The 19,241-nt window shown below is 42.1% G+C and overlaps 1 protein-coding gene across 3 annotated transcripts in view; it reads left to right on the top strand.

Annotated features, from left to right (window-relative positions):
• Positions 1 to 625: 625 nt before the first annotated feature.
• The window catches only part of PLPP4 (phospholipid phosphatase 4), a gene marked incomplete at both ends in the record, with an annotated part of 40,520 nt that continues 21,904 nt past the window's right edge, over positions 626 to 19,241 (top strand). For all 3 annotated transcript variants that reach the window (XM_084210554.1, XM_084210555.1, XM_084210556.1), the window contains 2 exons: positions 626 to 681; positions 16,699 to 16,807. In XM_084210554.1, the coding sequence (XP_084066680.1) occupies positions 626 to 681; positions 16,699 to 16,807 (165 nt within the window). The remainder of the gene's footprint in view (positions 682 to 16,698; positions 16,808 to 19,241) is intronic.

The raw sequence follows: 19,241 nt of genomic DNA on the forward strand, positions 1-19,241 counted from the left end.
CTTCATTACGAGCCAGAGATGAGCACCGGAACGCCAGCCCACGGCCGGAGCTGCGATCCAGCGTGTGGCGGCGGTGCCCTGGGATGTCAGCCCCTCGCACCGATGGGTTCATGGCCCTCCAGGGAAGGGTGGGGAGCTCTGCGCTAAAAGGGGCAGAAAAAGCGCTCTCACCGCGCCCCTTCCCCGCGTCAGGCGGGGACAGCATCCCGGTGCGGGCGGTGGCGCAGGGCGGCCCCGAGGGGCGGGCGGGACGGCCCCGGCTCGGCTCCGGCTCCGGCTGCGGCTCCGCTCGGCAGCGCCGCGGGGGCGGGCGGGGAGGCGGGGAGGGGAAATCCCCAGGATCCCCGGGACCCTCCCCCCGAGCGGGGACACCGCGTTAGTCACCGGGACCCTCCCCCCGAGCGGGGACACCGCGTTAGTCACCGGGACCCTCCCCCGGCGCTCGGCTCCGCCGCGCCAGCGCCGCTCCCCGCACAGCGCGGCGGCCGCGGGATGGCGGGGCCGGGGCCGCGCCCGGCCGGGCTCTGCGCGGGGCCGCGGCGCTCCGGGACCGGCGGCCTCAGGCGGCCCCGCTGCCCCCGGCCGTGAGAGGCGGCGGAGGGGGCTGCGGAGCGCCGGCCCCACCATGCGGGAGCTGGCGATCGAGATCGGCATACGGGTGCTGCTCTTCGGGGTCTTCGTGTGAGTAGCGCCGGGCGGCGGCCGCCGGCGGCACCGCGGCAACTTTGCTCCGGTGCTGTCTGACAGCCGAGCGCTGCTCGCGGGGCGGGATGGAGGTGCGGGGATGGAGGGATGCAGGGCGGGATGGAGGTGCGGGGATGGAGGGATGCAGGGCGGGATGGAGGTTCGGGGCTCGCCCCGTGGGCTCCGGCGATCCCTCGGGATGCCCGAGCTGCCGCCGGTGCCCTCTGTGGGATGCTCGAGGGTGGAATATTTCGCCCAGGTGAGTCTTTGAGGGAACTCTCCCAGCCCCGGCGTTTTGCCGAAGAGCCGAGTGGAATTTTGCTTGGAGAAGCTGCTGTTTGTGGGAAAAGTGTGCAAAAAGCGACCGGCCAAAACAGTGCAGCCCCAGAGGTGCTGGTGGCTCGGTGGCAGTCTGGGGGGTAAAGTCGCGCCTGGCGGGGCTGTGAATGCGCTCCAACAGCTGGGTCTGGCAGCAGCGGGAGCCCTGGGGCTGCAGCGCCGGTGCTGGGGCTGAGCAAGGACCGCGGGCTGAGCGGGAGGTGGAACGTGTGAGAAAGGGTTTGGGAAGCTTCTCCGCACGCTGTTGGGCAGGGAGGAAAGTCATGAAAATCTGCTTGTTGAAAGATGTGCAGCTATCGCTGCAGGACCATTCTTTCCCTCAGCCTTTTTCTGGAGAAAGCAGTTGTGCATCATTTTGCTTTGTGTGTTTCAGCCCCTTTCTTTCATGCAGTTTGTGTTCTGCGTGCATTTGAACAATGAAAAGTTCCACTCTGTATAAGTTTGCATTTCCATTGCTTAATGTTTAAAGATGAGTGCTCTCAGTCTTTGTGATCTCTCAGGAGCATCACAGAACCGGGATCAGATTCTGCTGTTTGCTCGTTTGTTTTCCTGAGGATGGATGCTGTTGGTCACAGGTGCAGGCAGTTTAGGACATCTGTTAAGCTGTGATATTGACTTAGACCTGGTGACACTGAATGCTTTGATGAGTCTTTTCTGAACCTCTCATGGTTAATTAATAACTTGTCCAATTTACTGGTGTTTGATTTTTCCCTTGGCGCTCATTTCTCTTGAATATTGATGCAAATCTTTTGATTTGCAACAAAACCCTGTGAGGTGCCTTTGATATCTGCCAGTTCAGTTGCATCTCACTTTGAAAGTAGACCTGTTCCTGTCAACAGAACTCCTTTCTGGAATACATGGAGTTACAGGGTGAACAAAGACCTCAGAGGTTGATGCTACAACAGAGCCTTTCAATTCTTTATGATGTGTGTGTAATTCATCACCTGCACCACCCCTGTAGGAGATCTCCTCATGTAGCCTATTACTATGATATGTAAATCATGAGCCATCACAATCAGTCATTTCTTGGTTGTGCTTCTCTTCTGTCTTTATTTCCTCTCTAAAAGATTCCATTATTTTCACCACTCTTTTTGCCTTGGTTCCAAAATCCTCTGAGGAGGGGTAGCTAACAGAAAAGCTCTTGGCAGAGTCACCATAATGGCAAACGCCTATGGAAGAATTTCTCATATTTTCACACGGCTCAGCTCCTGCCTCATTGGGATTCTGGGGAATAATTCTGGTATTTCAATAGGTCATTCAGAGTTTTCATTGACATCTGGAAGTGATGGTCACAGCACTGTTCCAAATTCAGGCCAGTGTTTAGTTTCATGAAGAACTGCACTTTATTTGCTGGTAATGGTTGGAAGAATACAATCTCTAGGTAGACCAAAAGAAGAGCTTTGCTATTCAGATAATATTAGCACAGAAGTGATCTTTTGCTATTGCAGTAGTATTCAATAGTTCTTTCAGTTTTCTAAAGTGGCAGTTACTTGCATTTTGAAACTTCTGTGTTGAAGAGGTTTAAACACTCTGTTTCCTGTGGTTTTACAGACAGCCAGTGCAAAGGTTTTTACGGGGCATTGAGCTCAGTGGAATATCTTTTCAGGAGTGAACATTCACTGGCGAATTTGGAAGCCCTGGGACTGGAATCCAGGCAGCAGCAGCTTGAGTTCTGCTGCAGAAGAGATTTCTAGGAATGGAAAGGCTGTAGAGGTTCCACCTCCCTTGGAGAGGAGTGCCATTAACAGAAATGAGCTGAGCCTGGGTCTGAGCTCATCTCTGTGCTGAGTGCCAGGAAATGAGGAACTGGACACAAGAGAGGAGCTCTTTCTGAAAAGGTCTTGATGGCTTTGTGTCATTACCAACCCTTGCAGTGTCAGAAGCCTCCTGACCTTGAAGGGAATGGCTCCACAGCTATTTGAGAGTTCTGAACCATCTGTGCCTCCCAGATGTCTTTGGGCTTCAATCTAACAGTTCATGTCACTCACAGCAATAGACTGGCATATTTTGTATCACAGAATGCAAAAGAAAAAGGTGCACATTCCACTCTGGAGCTTTGCTTGGTAATAAATGTCATTTCATAAAAATGGAGGTGTGAAAACTTCTGTTGATGATTGCTGAAATTGAATGTATTGCCAATTTGAATGTTATTTTTGATCAAGAACAACCATGTTTTCTATGTTTAAGACTGGCAATTTTTTTTTCCCCTCCAGTTGCCATAATTATCAACGTCAGTCATTCCATCAAAGGCAGAAACCTGAACTTCTTATATAAGATCTCTTCTATCCTGCAGATGGGCACCCTTAGAAGCAATGCACATTTTTGGTAGTTGAGTATTGATTTGGTTGAATTCAGCAGCCATTTAGGGAGGATGATGATAAGAACTGACTCAGTTCTAGGTGTTGTGTTCATTGCAATTTCTGAGAGCTCATTTAGCAATTAAAGACCAGATTAGGTATTGAAATTTAGCAACTCAAGCTTCTCTGCCTTTACAGAGATCTGTGCTAAAGGGCATTTTAGCCCTCAGGATTTAGTGGTATTGAAGGAGGGATTAGTTAGAAGAGATTTATTAGAAGGACTGTGTCTGCCTGGAATTGAGAGGCAGGAGTTAAAAAAAAAAAAAGACAACAAACCCAAACTCCAAATAACAAAGAGTCAAAACCCAAAACCAAGCGGTTGCAGTAAAAAAAAACCCTAAATACAAACTTTACTACAAAGTTAAACAGGTATTGTTTGAGTACCTTCAGCAAAATAGCTCTCTAGCTGCAAGTTACCAACTGCAAGGATAGTGATATTTCTGTTCTACTCCACAGTTTATCCCAGTTTCTTAACTATAAAATTAATTTTTAGCTTTTAAAATGTTTATCCTTGCACCTTTCGATTGGGCTGCCCTGATCTAACAGAACACGGGTGGTTTGTTAATTCCAAGGTGAAGAAAATTCTCATGCTACAATTTGACTATTCCATTATGAAGTTTCCAATATTTTCCAATCAAATCCCGACTTTGATCAATTCCCACTTCATATTTTTGTTTAGGTGTTTACTTATTAAGGAATATTTGTGAGTACAGAACTGAGTTTTATTTTTAAAGTGAGGTTTTCATGTAAACTCTCAGAAGTAGAAGTGGTCTGTTTAATATACCAGCCATGAGGATGTACTGTTTACAGGAAAAATCCAATGCTAATTTGCTAATTTGAAGAAAGATTGAATTAGGGTCTTGCAGCTCTGTTTTCCTTCATTTTTATACTTATTTCTATGCCATGGAGCATCTTAAAATGCCTGATTAATGCTAAAACATGTTAAAAATGACCAAACTTTCATCTCTGTATGTGCAGTGGCATTTGTCACAGGTTGCTTGAAGAAAGCAAATTGTTTTGCCTGACTTGTTTTTATTCAGATAAGCCAATTATAAAAGGATTTGTGAGCGAGTCTGATGGTTTTACACAGGAGTGTTGCCCTTAGAACAAAGTTTTTCATCTGTCCTAAAATGAATTCACTGAGTGGTAGCTCAGAGTGAGCCTGAGGGGTGTCTTTATTTCTTAGTGCTCTGTTTTAGGTGTTTTCTAGGAGGAAAACTTTTTGCACCTGTTTCAGAAGTTTTAGAAGACCACTCTGCTTCCTCCTGGCAGGGAGAGAGGATTTGTGTGTGTTGTTGTATATTTAACCCAAGGACTTGTCAACAGCACGTCACTGATGTTTAGAGAGCTAATTGATTAAAAAGGCAAAGTCTTTCAAGGATTGCTTCATCAAACCTCGAGCTCTTCAGTGCATGTGATGTGATTAAAATATAAATGTCATTTGGAGTAATTGGATATCTTCCCCACAGCACAGTCTCATTAGCAGCCTCCCTTGGGAATAAATGTTTATCTGCAGGCTAATATACAGATATATATTGTAAATGTGTGAGTTTGCAGCACTGAGTGATGCTGACATCCTTTGTGTGTGTGCCATGTTCAGTTTCTGGTGTAAGTAAATAAAAGCTGTTTCTGCGCCTGTTGTGTTTCTTACAAGTTTACAGTATTAATATTTTAATCAAGTTATGAATATGCATGAAATAATTTGGAGTGCAAAGCTCTTTCAAGTAGCTTTCTTTGTCAGGGGATGTTGTCTTCTGGATATCCTGCATGTGTTGCCTTTATAAATGATACTGTGTATTGTCTTGTTAACACAGACAGAAAATCAATTACCAGAGGAAATTCCACAATGCTGCACTTTTGCATTGCTCTTCTCCCAGACTGGGCTTGCCTTTTATCTCTCCTATGGATGGGGTTTTTGGGGGATAGACTGAGCTGAAAATTGTGGCTGTAGGTGGCAAAAGCAAGATGCTATTGAGAAGAAATCACCAGAATGAGACATTAAGGTTTATTTTCTCATTCTGACACAAATGCTGCGAATTTACACAAATCAGTTGGACCAAGAATTCTCCTCTTAAGCCTTGGCTCTCTGGTGAATGTTTCAAGGTAGGTATTTGGCCACTTCTTAGTAGTTTTGTGCCCTCTGTTCTCAATTTGAATATCCCATAATTCTGACTTTGTTTGGAACCAGATCTTTGGATTCTGATCCTCACAGTCTTGGACTTCATTTCTGTGTACCCTCATTTCTCATCAAGAAAACAAGGGCAATCCTTCTTTTCCTCACCCTAACCCTTCAGTTAATTGATAAATTCTTTGTCATGAGGTAGCCAAACGCATTGAACAGTCCTGGAGCTTTTTCAGTGTTAGTTTCACAAACAGTAATGACAATAGGAAATGAAAACATCAATATGTTTGCTAACCTGCTTAAAAAGAGCTGCATCGTTGTAAACTGTAATTTACATGTGATTAAAGTGAGGGGAAGATTTGTTTTGTGGTGCAGGTTGAAGTCTAATTCACTGAGTAGGGTTAATGAAGAGGTAAGGGCAAAAGCTGCTGTAGAAAATAGCTTTTCTGGTGCTTGGGGTCTGAGAGCCCCTATCAGAGGTTGCATATTGAGCAGCAGATTTGTTCCAGTGCTCAGCAGAGTCAGTCACCCCTTTGAAGGGATGGAGAGCTAGAATGGAGCTCCTGTACCTCCCTGATATACCACAAAGTAATCTGAATTTTAACTCTGCTCTGTGTCCTGGACAGGTTCCTGTGAACACAAAAGGCCCTAAATACCAGTAATGCCTGGTGTCATGGGAGGCACAGAACAAAATGATTGTGTGTGTATGAATTTCCAGGGAGCTCACAGGAAACTTCCTGCTGTTTTGGGGTTTATGGACAGGTTTTTGTGGCAAGGGGCTGTGATGGTCTGATCTCTGTCTGCAGGGGAGGAGGGAGAAAAAATTCCATGTCAAGCCTGGGGAGAAGGGCAGGAAGGTGTTTGAAGGCTTAGGTTTTATTTTCTCATTTTCCTGCTGTGATTAGACTAGTTTCTTTCAGTCAAGCCTGTTTTTCCCATGACAGTGACTGCTGAGTGATCTCTGCCTGTTCTCACCTCGACCCAGGTGCCTTTCAGTGAATTTTCTCTCCCCCATCAGCTGAGGAGGGGAGTGGTGAAGCAGCATCCACTCAGTGCCATCCTGCTGTTCAACTGCTTGGTGTTTCAGCCAGCTGAATCTTCTGATTCCATTGTTCTGGGTTTTGTTTATTGGAATAGGGCAGGATTTTACTGACTTTGATAGCAGTTATTCAGGAGAAATTGTACCTGCCTGTCTTTTTGTGCAGACTCTGGTCTGAGCAAAAGACAGATTGTTTGTACAGACTTCTAGATAGTGGAGCTGAATTATTTCATTTGTCTTCACTGAGTCTGGGGGAAAGAGGGAGTGAAAGGATGGGAAGGGGATTTAATGGCAGGAATTCTAATTGTCCTGCTAATAGGATAGGATTTACAATGGATCTCCATGGCTAAACTCACAGCTGAATACATGCTAAAAAAGGATGGTATTGTAAATGCCAAAGCATCTGCTCCAGATTTTTTGAGGAGTAAATGGTGACTTTGTGTGTCTTGTTGAATCTTGTTGTTGAATCCCATTTACTCACAGGCTTTGGCACTTTGTGTTTATTTGCTTCTAGCCTGATTGAGGATGTTTTATATAGAGAATGCTACTGATGGGGTTCCTGGAGGGAAAATCTTCCTTTAATAAATCGATTCTTATACTTTGATCTAAGCACAGTCAAGATAGGGCACAACTGTGGTTCTTATGGGAAAGAATTTAATAAAAATTATGGTCTTACTGCTGAAAATGTACTCATATCTGGCACAGTAAATCAAGATCTTTATGGTCTCCCAATCTGTCAGTGACTTTGAAAAGCCAGTACTTGGAAATAGCTGGCAGAATTATTGATGCTAAAAATGAATTAAGGATAATATTTAGTGTGTCTTGTAACTTTTTTGTGTCGTGAGGACTGTGCTGGTCCTGAGCAGGGGATGCCTGAGTGCTGCATTATCAGGAGGAGGAGTGAAGGAGGGACAGAGATAACTGAGAGGGGGAGCTTTTGTCACAGAGAGAAACTCAGCATGGCTGTGAGTTTACCCTGACTTTCACTTTGGGTCCAAACATACTCAATAGTGTGTGACATGCAGACATGAAAAAAAGGAAACTTTACCAGACTCAGCTCCATCAGTTTCCTGTGAAGCTGTGTAGTTGTGCAGGGAACCATGGAGAGTTTGACTGAAGACAGTTTGAGATGTAATCAAAAAAAGCATTAAAAACATCAAGAGGAAAATTTTGACTGTCTGCAGCGTGCTTGGGTTCATTATTCAGGCATGTGCTTAGTTAATATAAGCCTGTAATATGAATTCTGTTTTTCACTTTAGGATGATGTACAACTGCCATCTTTCACACTTCTAATGGCTGCAGAATCCATTATTTTGTTTTCTTCTACTTTCTCCTCCCCAAACACACATTAAAATGGCTTTTGTGAAATATCTTGTATCATAGGGTATATTTAAAAATACAGAGAATAGAGGCAACAACTAATACCATAAATACTTTTTTTAGTAAATAAAATAATAGATAATGCAATGAAAGCAGGAGCAAATAGTTTTCACTTGGCTGATATTGGTTATTTCTATTTAAATTTAAATTGGTTATTTCTATTTCTGTTTAAAACTACTGTTTTAAACAGAAACTAACTGTTGTTTATTTCTGGTACATTTCTGGATGGCCTGAAGAGTTGCACCTTGACACAACAAGCAGCAGCTCTGACCTCCTTGCCTTGTTTTCCAAGGGCAGCACTGCTCCATGTGAGCAGGGATCACAAGGACTGAATGGCTCTTTCACCCCAGGAGCAGCCAAATGCCAAAGCAAAGTTGGTTTTGTTTCACAATGGTTTATTTTATACTCTGCTGACTAGAAAGCAAAGCTGCAAAGACCACTGTCACTGCCATATTTTCTAGAAAAACCCCCTTGCCCAGGATTCTTCTCCTGGGAAGCTGAGAAGCCTCAGAGAAAAGGGAAAACAATATTATCTCATTTGCTTCTCCTGTGTTTTGCTGCTTTGGAATGTGGTTTGGAGATTGTTTATCCAACAGGTGGATGTTTCATTGGTTTCATGTGAATTGTTTTGACTTAATGATCAACCAGGGCCAAGCTGTGTCAGGACTCTGGAGAGAGTCAGGAGTTTTTCTTTATTATCTTTTACCCTTCTGTAAGCATCCTTTCTCTATTCTTTAGTATAGTTCAGCATAGCATTCTTTTATATAACATAGTATCATAAAATAATAAATTAGCCTTCTAAGAACATGGAGTCAGAGTCATCATTTGCACCCTGCAAATACAAGAGATCACTTTCAATGTTAGGTCAAGGACAGTTGTAAAAATTAAAAATAAGGCAAAATTTATAACTTAGAGTCATTTTTCAGTAGTTTTTTCCCATGGCTCAGTACAGTTACTCCTGTCTCCTGCTCTTCTGATCAAAGCTGCAATGCCCAACTGTTCCCTCTTTGTTCCTTCCACTTCCAAGTATCCCACCTCTGTGAGGAAGAGTGATGCTGAGAATGCTGTGTTGAAGCTAATTAAGTACTTTAAGGCCTGGAAACACATTTCATTCCCATGGAATGGGAGTTTTCTAGATTCACAATAATGATGCTCAGTGATATTTAGCTCTATCAAAGGCTCAGCCCCTAACAAGGAGAATGCATGGACTGGAAGTTTCTGGAATCTTTCAGGTGCACAAGAACAACTTCCTAGCTGTGTTAACCTCTTGTTCTTGTGCTGCTCATGCATGCTCAGATAATCCTTTCCTCTGTGTCACAGGGTGGGAATTTTTTACTTAGAAAGAGTCCAAATGCCAGGTGCTGAGAAAACAGGGACAATATAATTTAAGTGCAAAGAAACCCAACATCAAGTTCTAAAACTCCTCTCCAGGCTGCTCTTTCTTTTTCAGCATTATGAAAATATTGTTGGTCTGCTCTTTCATATTATGTATTCTAAGTGTATATCTCATTTATATGTGATTTCATAAGCTGCAGGGCTCCTGTTGTGAGCCTGTATTGTTTTTAGTTTGAGATCTCAGCTTTTAAGTGAGCCCAGGCTCCACAGCTGTTGCCTCCTTGCTGGGTGCAGTGTTGGCTGCAAGGAGGAGAGGCCATTCATCTTTGGAAGAAGTTCTACCCTGATATAAATCTGTAAAATCCGTGGATATGTGAGGCAAATCTGGGAAACCTATCAGTAAAGCTGAAGGAAAATACTGGAAACTCTCCTTTTTTAGCACTTCAGGGAAATATGACAGCTGTGGTAATATGTGTGTGTGCTTTAAAACCACATCAGAATTTATTTTCCATCTTTCCTTAATCAAAATGATTTCTTGTATATCTGAAGGGCTAATGGAGGCATATGTGCTAATTAAATGTCACACTGCAATTGCTAGCTAATTTAAAGTATTCAGAAATATTTTCCATCAAGTCATTCTGATTCATCTGAAGCTAAAGTTACCCTCCAGAACCAGTCCTCTACTTGTCAGTGACATTAAATAAAAACCCCAAAAACATTGCTCATGCCCTTTGTCTTTATCAGTCCCAGTAAAGCTCTATATGGGGATTTCAAATTGTAAATCAGATAAAACAAATTGTTAATCGGGTGTAAACACTGCTCTATATGGGGTTTTCAAATTGTTAATCAGGTGTAAACACTGCATGGCTTTGTACTGGAAAATACAAAGTTTTTAGCTGTTAAAAAGGGATAATTTATTGATACTGGTGTTTCTGTGTCAGTGTGAGTGTCCAGTGCTTAATTGGTTTTAGTGCAGTTAAAAAATGATATTTGCAGTAACACATTTCCATAAAAGTCTGTGAGGAAGCAATAAAACATTAGGTCTGTTCTTGCATTCAGTACCTATTGCAATATAAATTAGGATACATATTTAAAATTATAATATATATTCAGAGTTAACTCTTTTGGTTTCTCTGGAGAAGTTAAAGCTGTTGCTGGGTATTTGTCAGCGGTGCATACTTGGCATGTGCAGGTAATAAAGTCCAGTTAATAAACAAACTGCAGAATTCAGAGTTCCTGTGATACTGACACTGGAATGGTTTGCCCAACCTTGCTTTGTAAAACCATGTCAGGAAACTTCAAATCTCTTGACACCCAGTGCTGTGCCTTAACTACAGAGAACATTTCTATCAAAGTAGAGTTTATATTATTGAAGTTATATTTTTAATTCATGCCAGCTTCTCCCTTGCTCATCATTCATAATTGAGTCTTGGCCAGATATGTTATAACCCTTCTTGATGGCTGAGGAGCTGAGGATTTCCCAAATTACTTTAGATATTAAATGGCTCAGATCTCTTTGCTTGTGCTAACCTCTGAGCTGACACAAAGCTATCTCATCATGCTGATACACACAGGCAGCAGCATCTCAGAGTCTGAATTGCTCCAGCTCCTTGGAGAGCAGAATCGTGGTGATAAACCACAGGCTTGGCTTCTTATCTCCCCTCATCACTATCCCCTCTCCTTCAGTTTTGTTAATTTTACATGCCAGCCACAGAACTTTTCAAGCTTTTCATATTTTGTCAGTTTTTGCAGGAATCTGTTAAATAACCTCCAAGAAGTTATGGCTTTGATTTGTTTTTTTTTTCCATAACATTGTTTGTAGGCAGTAAACAAACCTGGGTTTTCCCATGGCTTGAGGATCAGTAATTCTCTCCAAGTACATCAGATAACATGACATGAATGCTCTCCCCACTATTAGTGTGTTTCAGGAAGGGAAAATTGAAGTCTTGAATTCAAATGTGAGCCGAGGTGAGTGAACAGTGTTCAGTGCTGATGCAAACTCTGGGCTCTCTCTCTCAGCCTGGATCACTTGTGGGAAGCCCCTAAAGCAACTCCTGAGCTACGAATTGTGCACATCCTCTGTAATTAGGGCAACTATTGCCAACTTCAGCACCACTGACACCACTCCCAACTTTGCAGAACAGCTGATTGCACAATTTAACATGGCAGGCACGCCAGACAAGCTTTTACTACCAGCTTTGAGAGCCAGCTTGGGGAATACTAGAGGAAATATCCATGTAGAAACATGCAGCGTGGAGTTCCAAGAGTCCCAGTTAACCTGTGTTTTTGGGAGAGGCAGCAGCGTTTGCTCACACAGAGTTCTGCAGGCAGGGAATGGTGGTCAGAGCCAAATTGATTCCCTACAAGCCCCCAGAGGTGATTTATAAGAGAAGCTAATGAACATCTGCTATCTTTTTGTTGTTTGCCCCAGTGGGGACATGCAGACAGAGCCATTTGGGGATAAAATCTGCTTATCAACAGATGAAGCTTAGAAAAGAGGAGGGTCATTCCTGAGGTGTCTGGGATGAAAGTCTGGGGGCCACAATCCCAGGTTTCTTTCATTCCCTCCTGGTGCTTTGCCATCCCAAGTGTACTGCTCTGTCCTCTCAGTTATTGTCTCTTGGTGTTTGGGACAAGATTTGTCTGTGAGAGAAAAAGTAAAAGGCAAAAACCCCCAATTTCCCCCTTCTCCTGCCAACCAACCAACCAACCAACCAAGCAACCCACCAACCAACCCACCCACCCACCAACCAACCAACCAACCAACCAACCAACCAACCAACCAACCAACCCACCAACCAACCCACCAACCAACCCACCAACCAACCCACCAACCAACCAACCAACCCACCCACCAACCAACCAACCAACCCACCAACCAACCCACCAACCAACCAACCAACCCACCCACCAACCAACCAACCAACCAACCAACCAACCAACCAACCAACCCACCAACCAACCCACCAACCAACCAACCAACCAACCTACCAACCAACCCACCAACCAACCAACCAACCAACCAACCCAACAACCAACCAACCAACCAACCAACCAACCAACCAACCAACCAACCAACCAACCCACCAACCAACCAACAAACCAACCAACCCACCAACTAACCAACCAACCCACCAACCCACCAACCAACCCACCAACCAACCCACCAACCAACCAACCAACCCCTCTTTAGCTGATGCTCAGGACCAGGCAGAAATTTAAATTTTCTGTGTGATTCCTGCAGCTGAGGGCCAGGCAGTGGTGGAAACAATAAGGTGAGGAGCCAAACAATATCCTGCTGCTGCTTATGGGGGATGAAAACCACTGTGGAAACTCAGGTCAAAATCTCTGTGAAGATATTTATGCTCTGTTTGATTCCTTCACTATCAGTGAATGGCTTCATAAAAAGATATCCCCAAGTTATTAGTCCATAACATCACAAAACTGCTTTTAGTGAGCTGTTACCTGGCTCTGGCTGTGATGTGGAGCTGGCACGAAATGATCCTAAAGGGCTGCACGCTGTGAAATGGAAATGAAGTTAATGTACCTCGAAGACCTGGGAAAAGAGCAGCATTTTTACTCAGTGTGCAGCTGTAAGCAGCATGGCCAAAGCAACCCCAGGGACTGGGGCATCTGTTGCTCACTGGTGTTTTTAATGGAGTTTGGGCTCCTCTTTCCCTTGGGTCGCTTTGAAAGTCACAGTTAAAGGCTCTGGGAGTTAATGGAAGTGCTTTTATGCCCTGAAGACACGTCATCAGGCTGAAGTGTTTGAGATCTTGCTTGCTAAGCTGTTAAAAATGTTGGGTGAATATGTAAAAATGAAGAAAAAAGGCCAAAAAGCCAAGACTAAATTTTTCAGTACTAAAACAAAGGAAGTTTTTTGGCCCACCAGGGCAAAGTGCCAGGGGACACTTCCTGGCTGAGGTTGTGCTTTGGGCCATAACACAAAAGGATCAAAACCAGTTTTCTCCATCCAAGGCCTGCATTCATTTCTCATCACATCCAGTCCTTTAAACAGGCTTGAGCTGACTTTTGAATAGTGATAGACTGCACTTTTGGTGGGGACAAGGGAACATAAATCCAAGTGTCAGGCAGCTTAGAATCCAGTGTGTCCTCATGACTGTTTAATGGAGTACAAAGGGAATTGCCTTCAAGCTAGTGAAATCTCATATCCACTCACCCATCGGTGATGCTTCAAAAAAGAAGAGAATTGTTCTCTTATGAGCCTTGGCATAAAAATTTAATTAGCAGTTGAGCTCTTTGGGAAGATAAAAAAAAAGTTATTTCTTTTTTTACAGTCTCTTTCCTTTAACTGTTTACTTTCTATTTCTGTATTGTTCACAGAGACATCTGCTGCCTTCTGCAACTGTTTTTTTTTTTTTTCCTTCAACAGTGATTCTGAAATTATTTTTCCCACTTTCAGAAAACTTCTTTTTTTGTTTGTTTTCTGGGGTTTTTTTTTTGCATTATGTTGCACTAAATTTGAACACAGTATTGGGAAGATATTCAGAACACAAATCAAAGAAATAGATTAAAACATAATCAGACTTAAAATATAGTGGCTACAAAAGTGCTGCTGTTGCATAAAATAATAATTATTGCAGTCATTGATGGATTTGTTGAAATTACTCATTTATTATATGAGTACAGATGAGTATATATTAATAAAAAAATCAGTCCTCATCTGAAATCAGATACTATTTGTGTTATTTATTACATTTTCATCTCTTTAGCACGTGTTAAAGGCATTAAACCTTATGACAGTATGTATCTGCAGTGTCCCAGTGTGTTTCTTGTGAGAACTGAATTTGATTTTTTCAAAATTCCTCAGATTGAAAATACAATAATTTTAGCTTTCTTATATCAAAAGGGGCAGGAAACAAAAGATTAAGAGGAGCCCCAAACCTTTAACTCTGCTGGCATTTCTTCATAATGTCAAATGTCTGAACATCAAATTAATTACATTTCTGATCCAATGTGACAGATTTTCCAGAAGTGCACATGGAGCACCTTGAAGCACAGATGTTTGTGTGTGGTTTGCACTCTGCAGTTACCAGAAATACTTCAAATAATATACTTTAGGACTCTCTTAGCTGAAATTTGGAACCAAACCTGCTTGCATTGTCTGGGAGTTGACCTTTATTTTTCTGGTTGAAAACTAGAAAACGAATTTTTCATACGGGTGATATGGAACTGTTCTTCTTTAGAAATGTTTCCTATTTTCATTTCTTGCACAAGCCATTGTCTTTTAAACTTAAAAAAGCTTCCTTTTCAGTTTGAAAAGACTGAAACAAATTGTTTTGACCCTTCTGAAGTTCCCCTTCCTTGGGAGAGCGGGCTCAGACTCGTGGTTGGAGAAGCTGAGTACAGCAGTAAATGTTCCCCTTGCAAAACCAGACTCCTTCAGCTTCCAGAACATTCTTGCTGTCCATGTAGGCCAGTAGAGGAAACAGAAATGCTGTTACAAGTGACAAGGCTGTGCTTGACCCTCTTTGGTCCTTAAATCTTGTTGTTTTCCTTTAGGAAAGCATCACTGGAGGGGCACTGGGGACAGCCAAAGGGGATGCAGAGGCTCCATCACCAGAAGGCATGAAAAGACACTTTTTTATTAGAAATCTACAGTTCTTCTAGAAACAATGGTGGACCTGATTGGCCTTTAGGAATCTTCTCTCACATTCCTGGTGAATAGTACACTCTGGAGAACCATGTCTATAAACAGTGGTTACAGAAAGAGAGAAAAGAAATGTTTGAATTATTTCCTCTAAGTTTCCCACAGCTCCTACACAGCTTCCCAAGGTTTTCCTGGGAGAACCATGTCTCTCTCTGTTCAGAGGATATGTAATTATCCCAGGAAAGGAGAGGAAGAGGAGCTCAGGGAGTCTGAGTGTGCTCAGGTAAAGGGGTCAGAGGAGGGTTTGGGGTGGAAGAGCCCTTTGAAGATGCCCTGGTTCCTCTCCCTGCCATGGGCAGAGGCAGTGGCTTGCTCCTCTTGAGGAAATTGCTGACCCAGCTGAGCTTTTTGAGGTTTGTCTTCCCTGGGGAGAGCTGCATGTGTGAGCATGGTTTAATTTCACTCTGCTCTGCAAATTGCTTTGGGCTTTTTCTCTTTACAAAGCCGCCTGATGTGCCTGCTACTGATGTAAAACCTGGGTTTGGAGAGGTTTAAAGCCCTTGGCTTCGGAAAACCTCCAGTAAATAAAGCTTTGGGCTGCTACATCTCTGAGTTCTGGCTCTGGTTTGTCAGGTGAGACCAACCTGCAGAAAACTGTTCCTGTGTCCTCGCTCAGCACCCACTCCCCAAGCCCTGGTTTGTCACCAGACCTGAAACGAGCAGTGGAGAGCAAAAACCAACCTTCCCAGGCTGTCTGATGTTAATTCAAAGCCAGGAAAAGTAAAAGAGCACTGAAGGGCTCTGTGGAAAAAGGAGCATGGTTTAAATCAAGTGAGACAATTTAGGTAGTCATGAGAAGCTTCAGGAAACTTCCAGCTGCAGCCACAGATCGCAATTCTTGCTTTTTCTTTCAGTGCATGACAAAAGATACCCACACAAATTGCTTCCTACAGAACAATGGGGCCTCAGCATTTTATTTTGATGCTCTTAATTGCAAAATAACATAATTACAGAATGATGAGGTTTTTTAGTGTGTTTGTTTGGGTGGATTTTTTTTTGGTTTTCTGTTCTTTTGAGTTTGTTTTTTTTTTTGTTTTTGCTTTGTAAGAGGGCTAATAGACACAATAATGAAATAAAAACTGTTTTGGTAGAATGAAACATTTCTGGTAGACTTAGATTCTTCTTCAGCTCGACAGCCCATCCTGTTTTAGGAGTAAGTCTCCTTTGGAGATATTCTCTAAAGTTATCTCTTTTTTTCTATCAGTAGAAGAAATTTTCTGGGCTGCTTCTTTCTTTTGCTTTGTGACCCTGCAAATGCAACTGTCGTGCTTCAAAGTCCGAATCTCGACATTTGAAAGGCATTTAATATTTTTACATTTCTTATATTATTTTTTTTTCAAGAATTACAAACAATGATTACAAAAGGCTGGATTACATGATTTTAAATTGATAATAAATGGCTACATGATTTATTTAATCTCACAGTGTTATTTGCATACTTTTGCCAAAAAAAAAAAAAAGAAAAATTTATTCTCCACAGTAGTGTTTAGGAAACTTTTATAAAGTTGTAGGACATCTTCAAAGGTGTAGACTTTTAAAACCCATTTTCTGAAGGGTGTATTTATAAAGTTTGCCTTTCTAAAATGCAGCGAGGTAGGATGGCAGTGTAGCAAGTTATTAATAAGGATATTGATTTATTAATAAGGATAATTCATGCATGCTATGTCATAGTCAAATTTGGGGGAAGTTCTAAATGAGCAGAACTCTTCTAGGAGTCATTGGTCATCACTTCAAATTGTGAAAAATTTGTATCTTTCATTGTTTTTTTCAGTTTTACAGAATTTTTGGATCCATTCCAGCGAGTGATCCAGCCAGAGGAGATCTGGCTGTACAAAAATCCCTTGGTGCAATCAGACAACATCCCCACACGGCTCATGTTTGTAAGTACCAAAGGCCCCTGGGTCATCTGATGGCTGCAAACTGAGTAAATGTTCCTTTGATAAGCAGCAGGAAATATTTCACAAGTAGAGGAAGTTCCTTTAATCCCAAAAGCAGTTATTATCCCAGCCAGTGTTGTCCAAAATGTAGCAAATGATGGGAGGTCTTTAAAAAGCAGCATTATCAGATGATTGAATTTATGAATGTTGATTTTTCAGTTTAGGATCGAGAGCAGTGTTAGCTGAGAGGGATGTGAGAGAAATGAGGAGTTTTTTCAATTAGCTGGTTGGGTGACCTGACAAAACCTTGCCATGCTCTTAGAAGGTTAAGTGCTTAAATTTTGAGATCCAATTTGTTCTAGTCATGTTAGGCAGAGAGATACTGGACTCTGAACAGTCTTTTTCTTTTCCCTAGAGGCAAAACCTTTGGTTTCGCTTCTGCCAACACTAAATATATCACAGAGCTGCCCTGCTGTCACTGCTCTTCCCTGCTCAGCACATGCAGACTGGATGGCTGAATTTGGTTATCAACCTTCATAATTTTGATAGCCCTGACTGGCAATGATTAATAATCATGATAATCTCTATCTATGACTGCAGTACAACAGAGCAGCTCAGAAATGCTGAAATTATGGGTGTAGTTCAGGCTGTAAAAGTGGTAGTTCAGTCTTTCCAACAGCTGCCTCAAAGTCATCTTTTCCTGAGTCTTCAGTGAACCCAGGGTTTTACTTCTCAAACTTGAATTCAGATTAATAGCAATTCAACTATATGATTTCTATTCAGCTTTTTTATAACTGCTTTATCCTTAATTTATAATAAAATTTTAATTAAGGAACAGTTTAAAGGCACCTCCTGCATATGAGGCAACCATTTATCTAAGACAGAGGCTGAAGGCCTGATTTTTAAATTTGCCTTTATAAACAAGAAACATTTTGTTTATATTGCATGAAGAAGCAGCTCTATTTTGGACTTTATCATCTTGGATGGATGAAAATATATGTTTTTCCTGAAATGGAAGACAGCTGTGTAAAAAACTTAAAAATCAAACAACAAACAAACAAAACAACCCCCAAGCCAAACAGTGCTGGGAAAGACTGAGTTTAATTGTTTGGTTTTTTCCTCCTGCTCAGCATTACTTTGCTACATGGTTCCTCTGATCTGTTAGTAATTGAGGAGTTCAAGAACCAAGAGTGAATCATCATCCAGGGTTTTGCTGCAGTGGGGAAATGAGTTTTGAAACCAGTTGGGATAATCATTAGTCCATCCTGTCCTTCCCCAGGCAGTAGGCACTGGGAAGCACAATTCTGGGATATAATTATAATATATTCCCATAAAAATAATTCCCATCTAAAATGTTCCCATAGCAGATTTTGGCAAAGTTTGTGGTGGGTGGAATTTTGAGGCAGCTCTGTGTCAGTAACAATTGTATGGCCTGTGTTCTCTTTCTGGCTCAGATTTTAAACAGTCAACAGCTTCTTATCTTAAGAGACATGGGTAATTTCTATATTCTCTCTTATTTTCTTAAATTTAAAAGAATAAATATCTGGCTCTAGCATTGCTCACAAGCTTTCATTATGGAAAGAATTTGCTGCCACTGCTGTAGTCTGATATTGAAATTATGGCCATGGCTTGTCAGAAAGCAAACTCTAAGACTTTATGAATTGCTGGATTGTTTTATTTGCTATGAATTCAAGAGAAATGTTGTGAATGCACATCCAAATTAGACAAAGCTGACTCCTGCACGGGGAGAAAAAACTGGAATGAGCTGGGCCTGGTTCTGTCTCTCTATCAAAAGATATTCCTTGTCTTGGAAACTGCAGGTAACTGCCAGCTTTCCCTTGGAAAAGTGGAATTGTGTCCCTGTAACTTCAGCCTTGCCAGGATGAATAATAAATGACAGAGATTTTGTCCATGTTTCACAAAAGGCTGGCAATGCTGGAGTATTTCACTGCTGGGAAAGGAAACAGAGCTGAGGTGCATCTGAGGAGAGAATTGCTCATTAGAATGTTGCCAAATCTGTTTCAGATATGAGCCATAGAGAAACTTTTTTTGCGAAATAAATAAAAGGAGTCTGTCACAAGCCAAAATTTCTTGGTGTGTGCATTTTGCTGCAGAATAAAAAGCACCTTGCAGTTAATGCTTTTGTGTAAGGAGCAGCAATACACCATGAACATGAATAGTTCATCTCCCTAAAAAATTCACATGCTTGTAAAATATGAGGGAATCTGCAGTTTTACCAGATTTCTGAAGATGGATGGGGAAGTGGTTTGGAACAAGCTGCCACTTGAATGCTATTCTTTGTTGATGATTTCTGATGCTCCTGCTTGTTCAAAAGATTTCTGACTCCATTAAACCCCCACTATAAGCCTGGCAGCCTTGGCTATATTTCTACATGTTCTTCAGTCCTGGAATGCAGATTTTTTGTTTTTCCTGGTGG

The sequence above is a fragment of the Fringilla coelebs genome (assembly GCF_963513975.1).
Source record: "Fringilla coelebs genome assembly, chromosome: 8".
Taxonomy (NCBI): domain Eukaryota; kingdom Metazoa; phylum Chordata; class Aves; order Passeriformes; family Fringillidae; genus Fringilla; species Fringilla coelebs.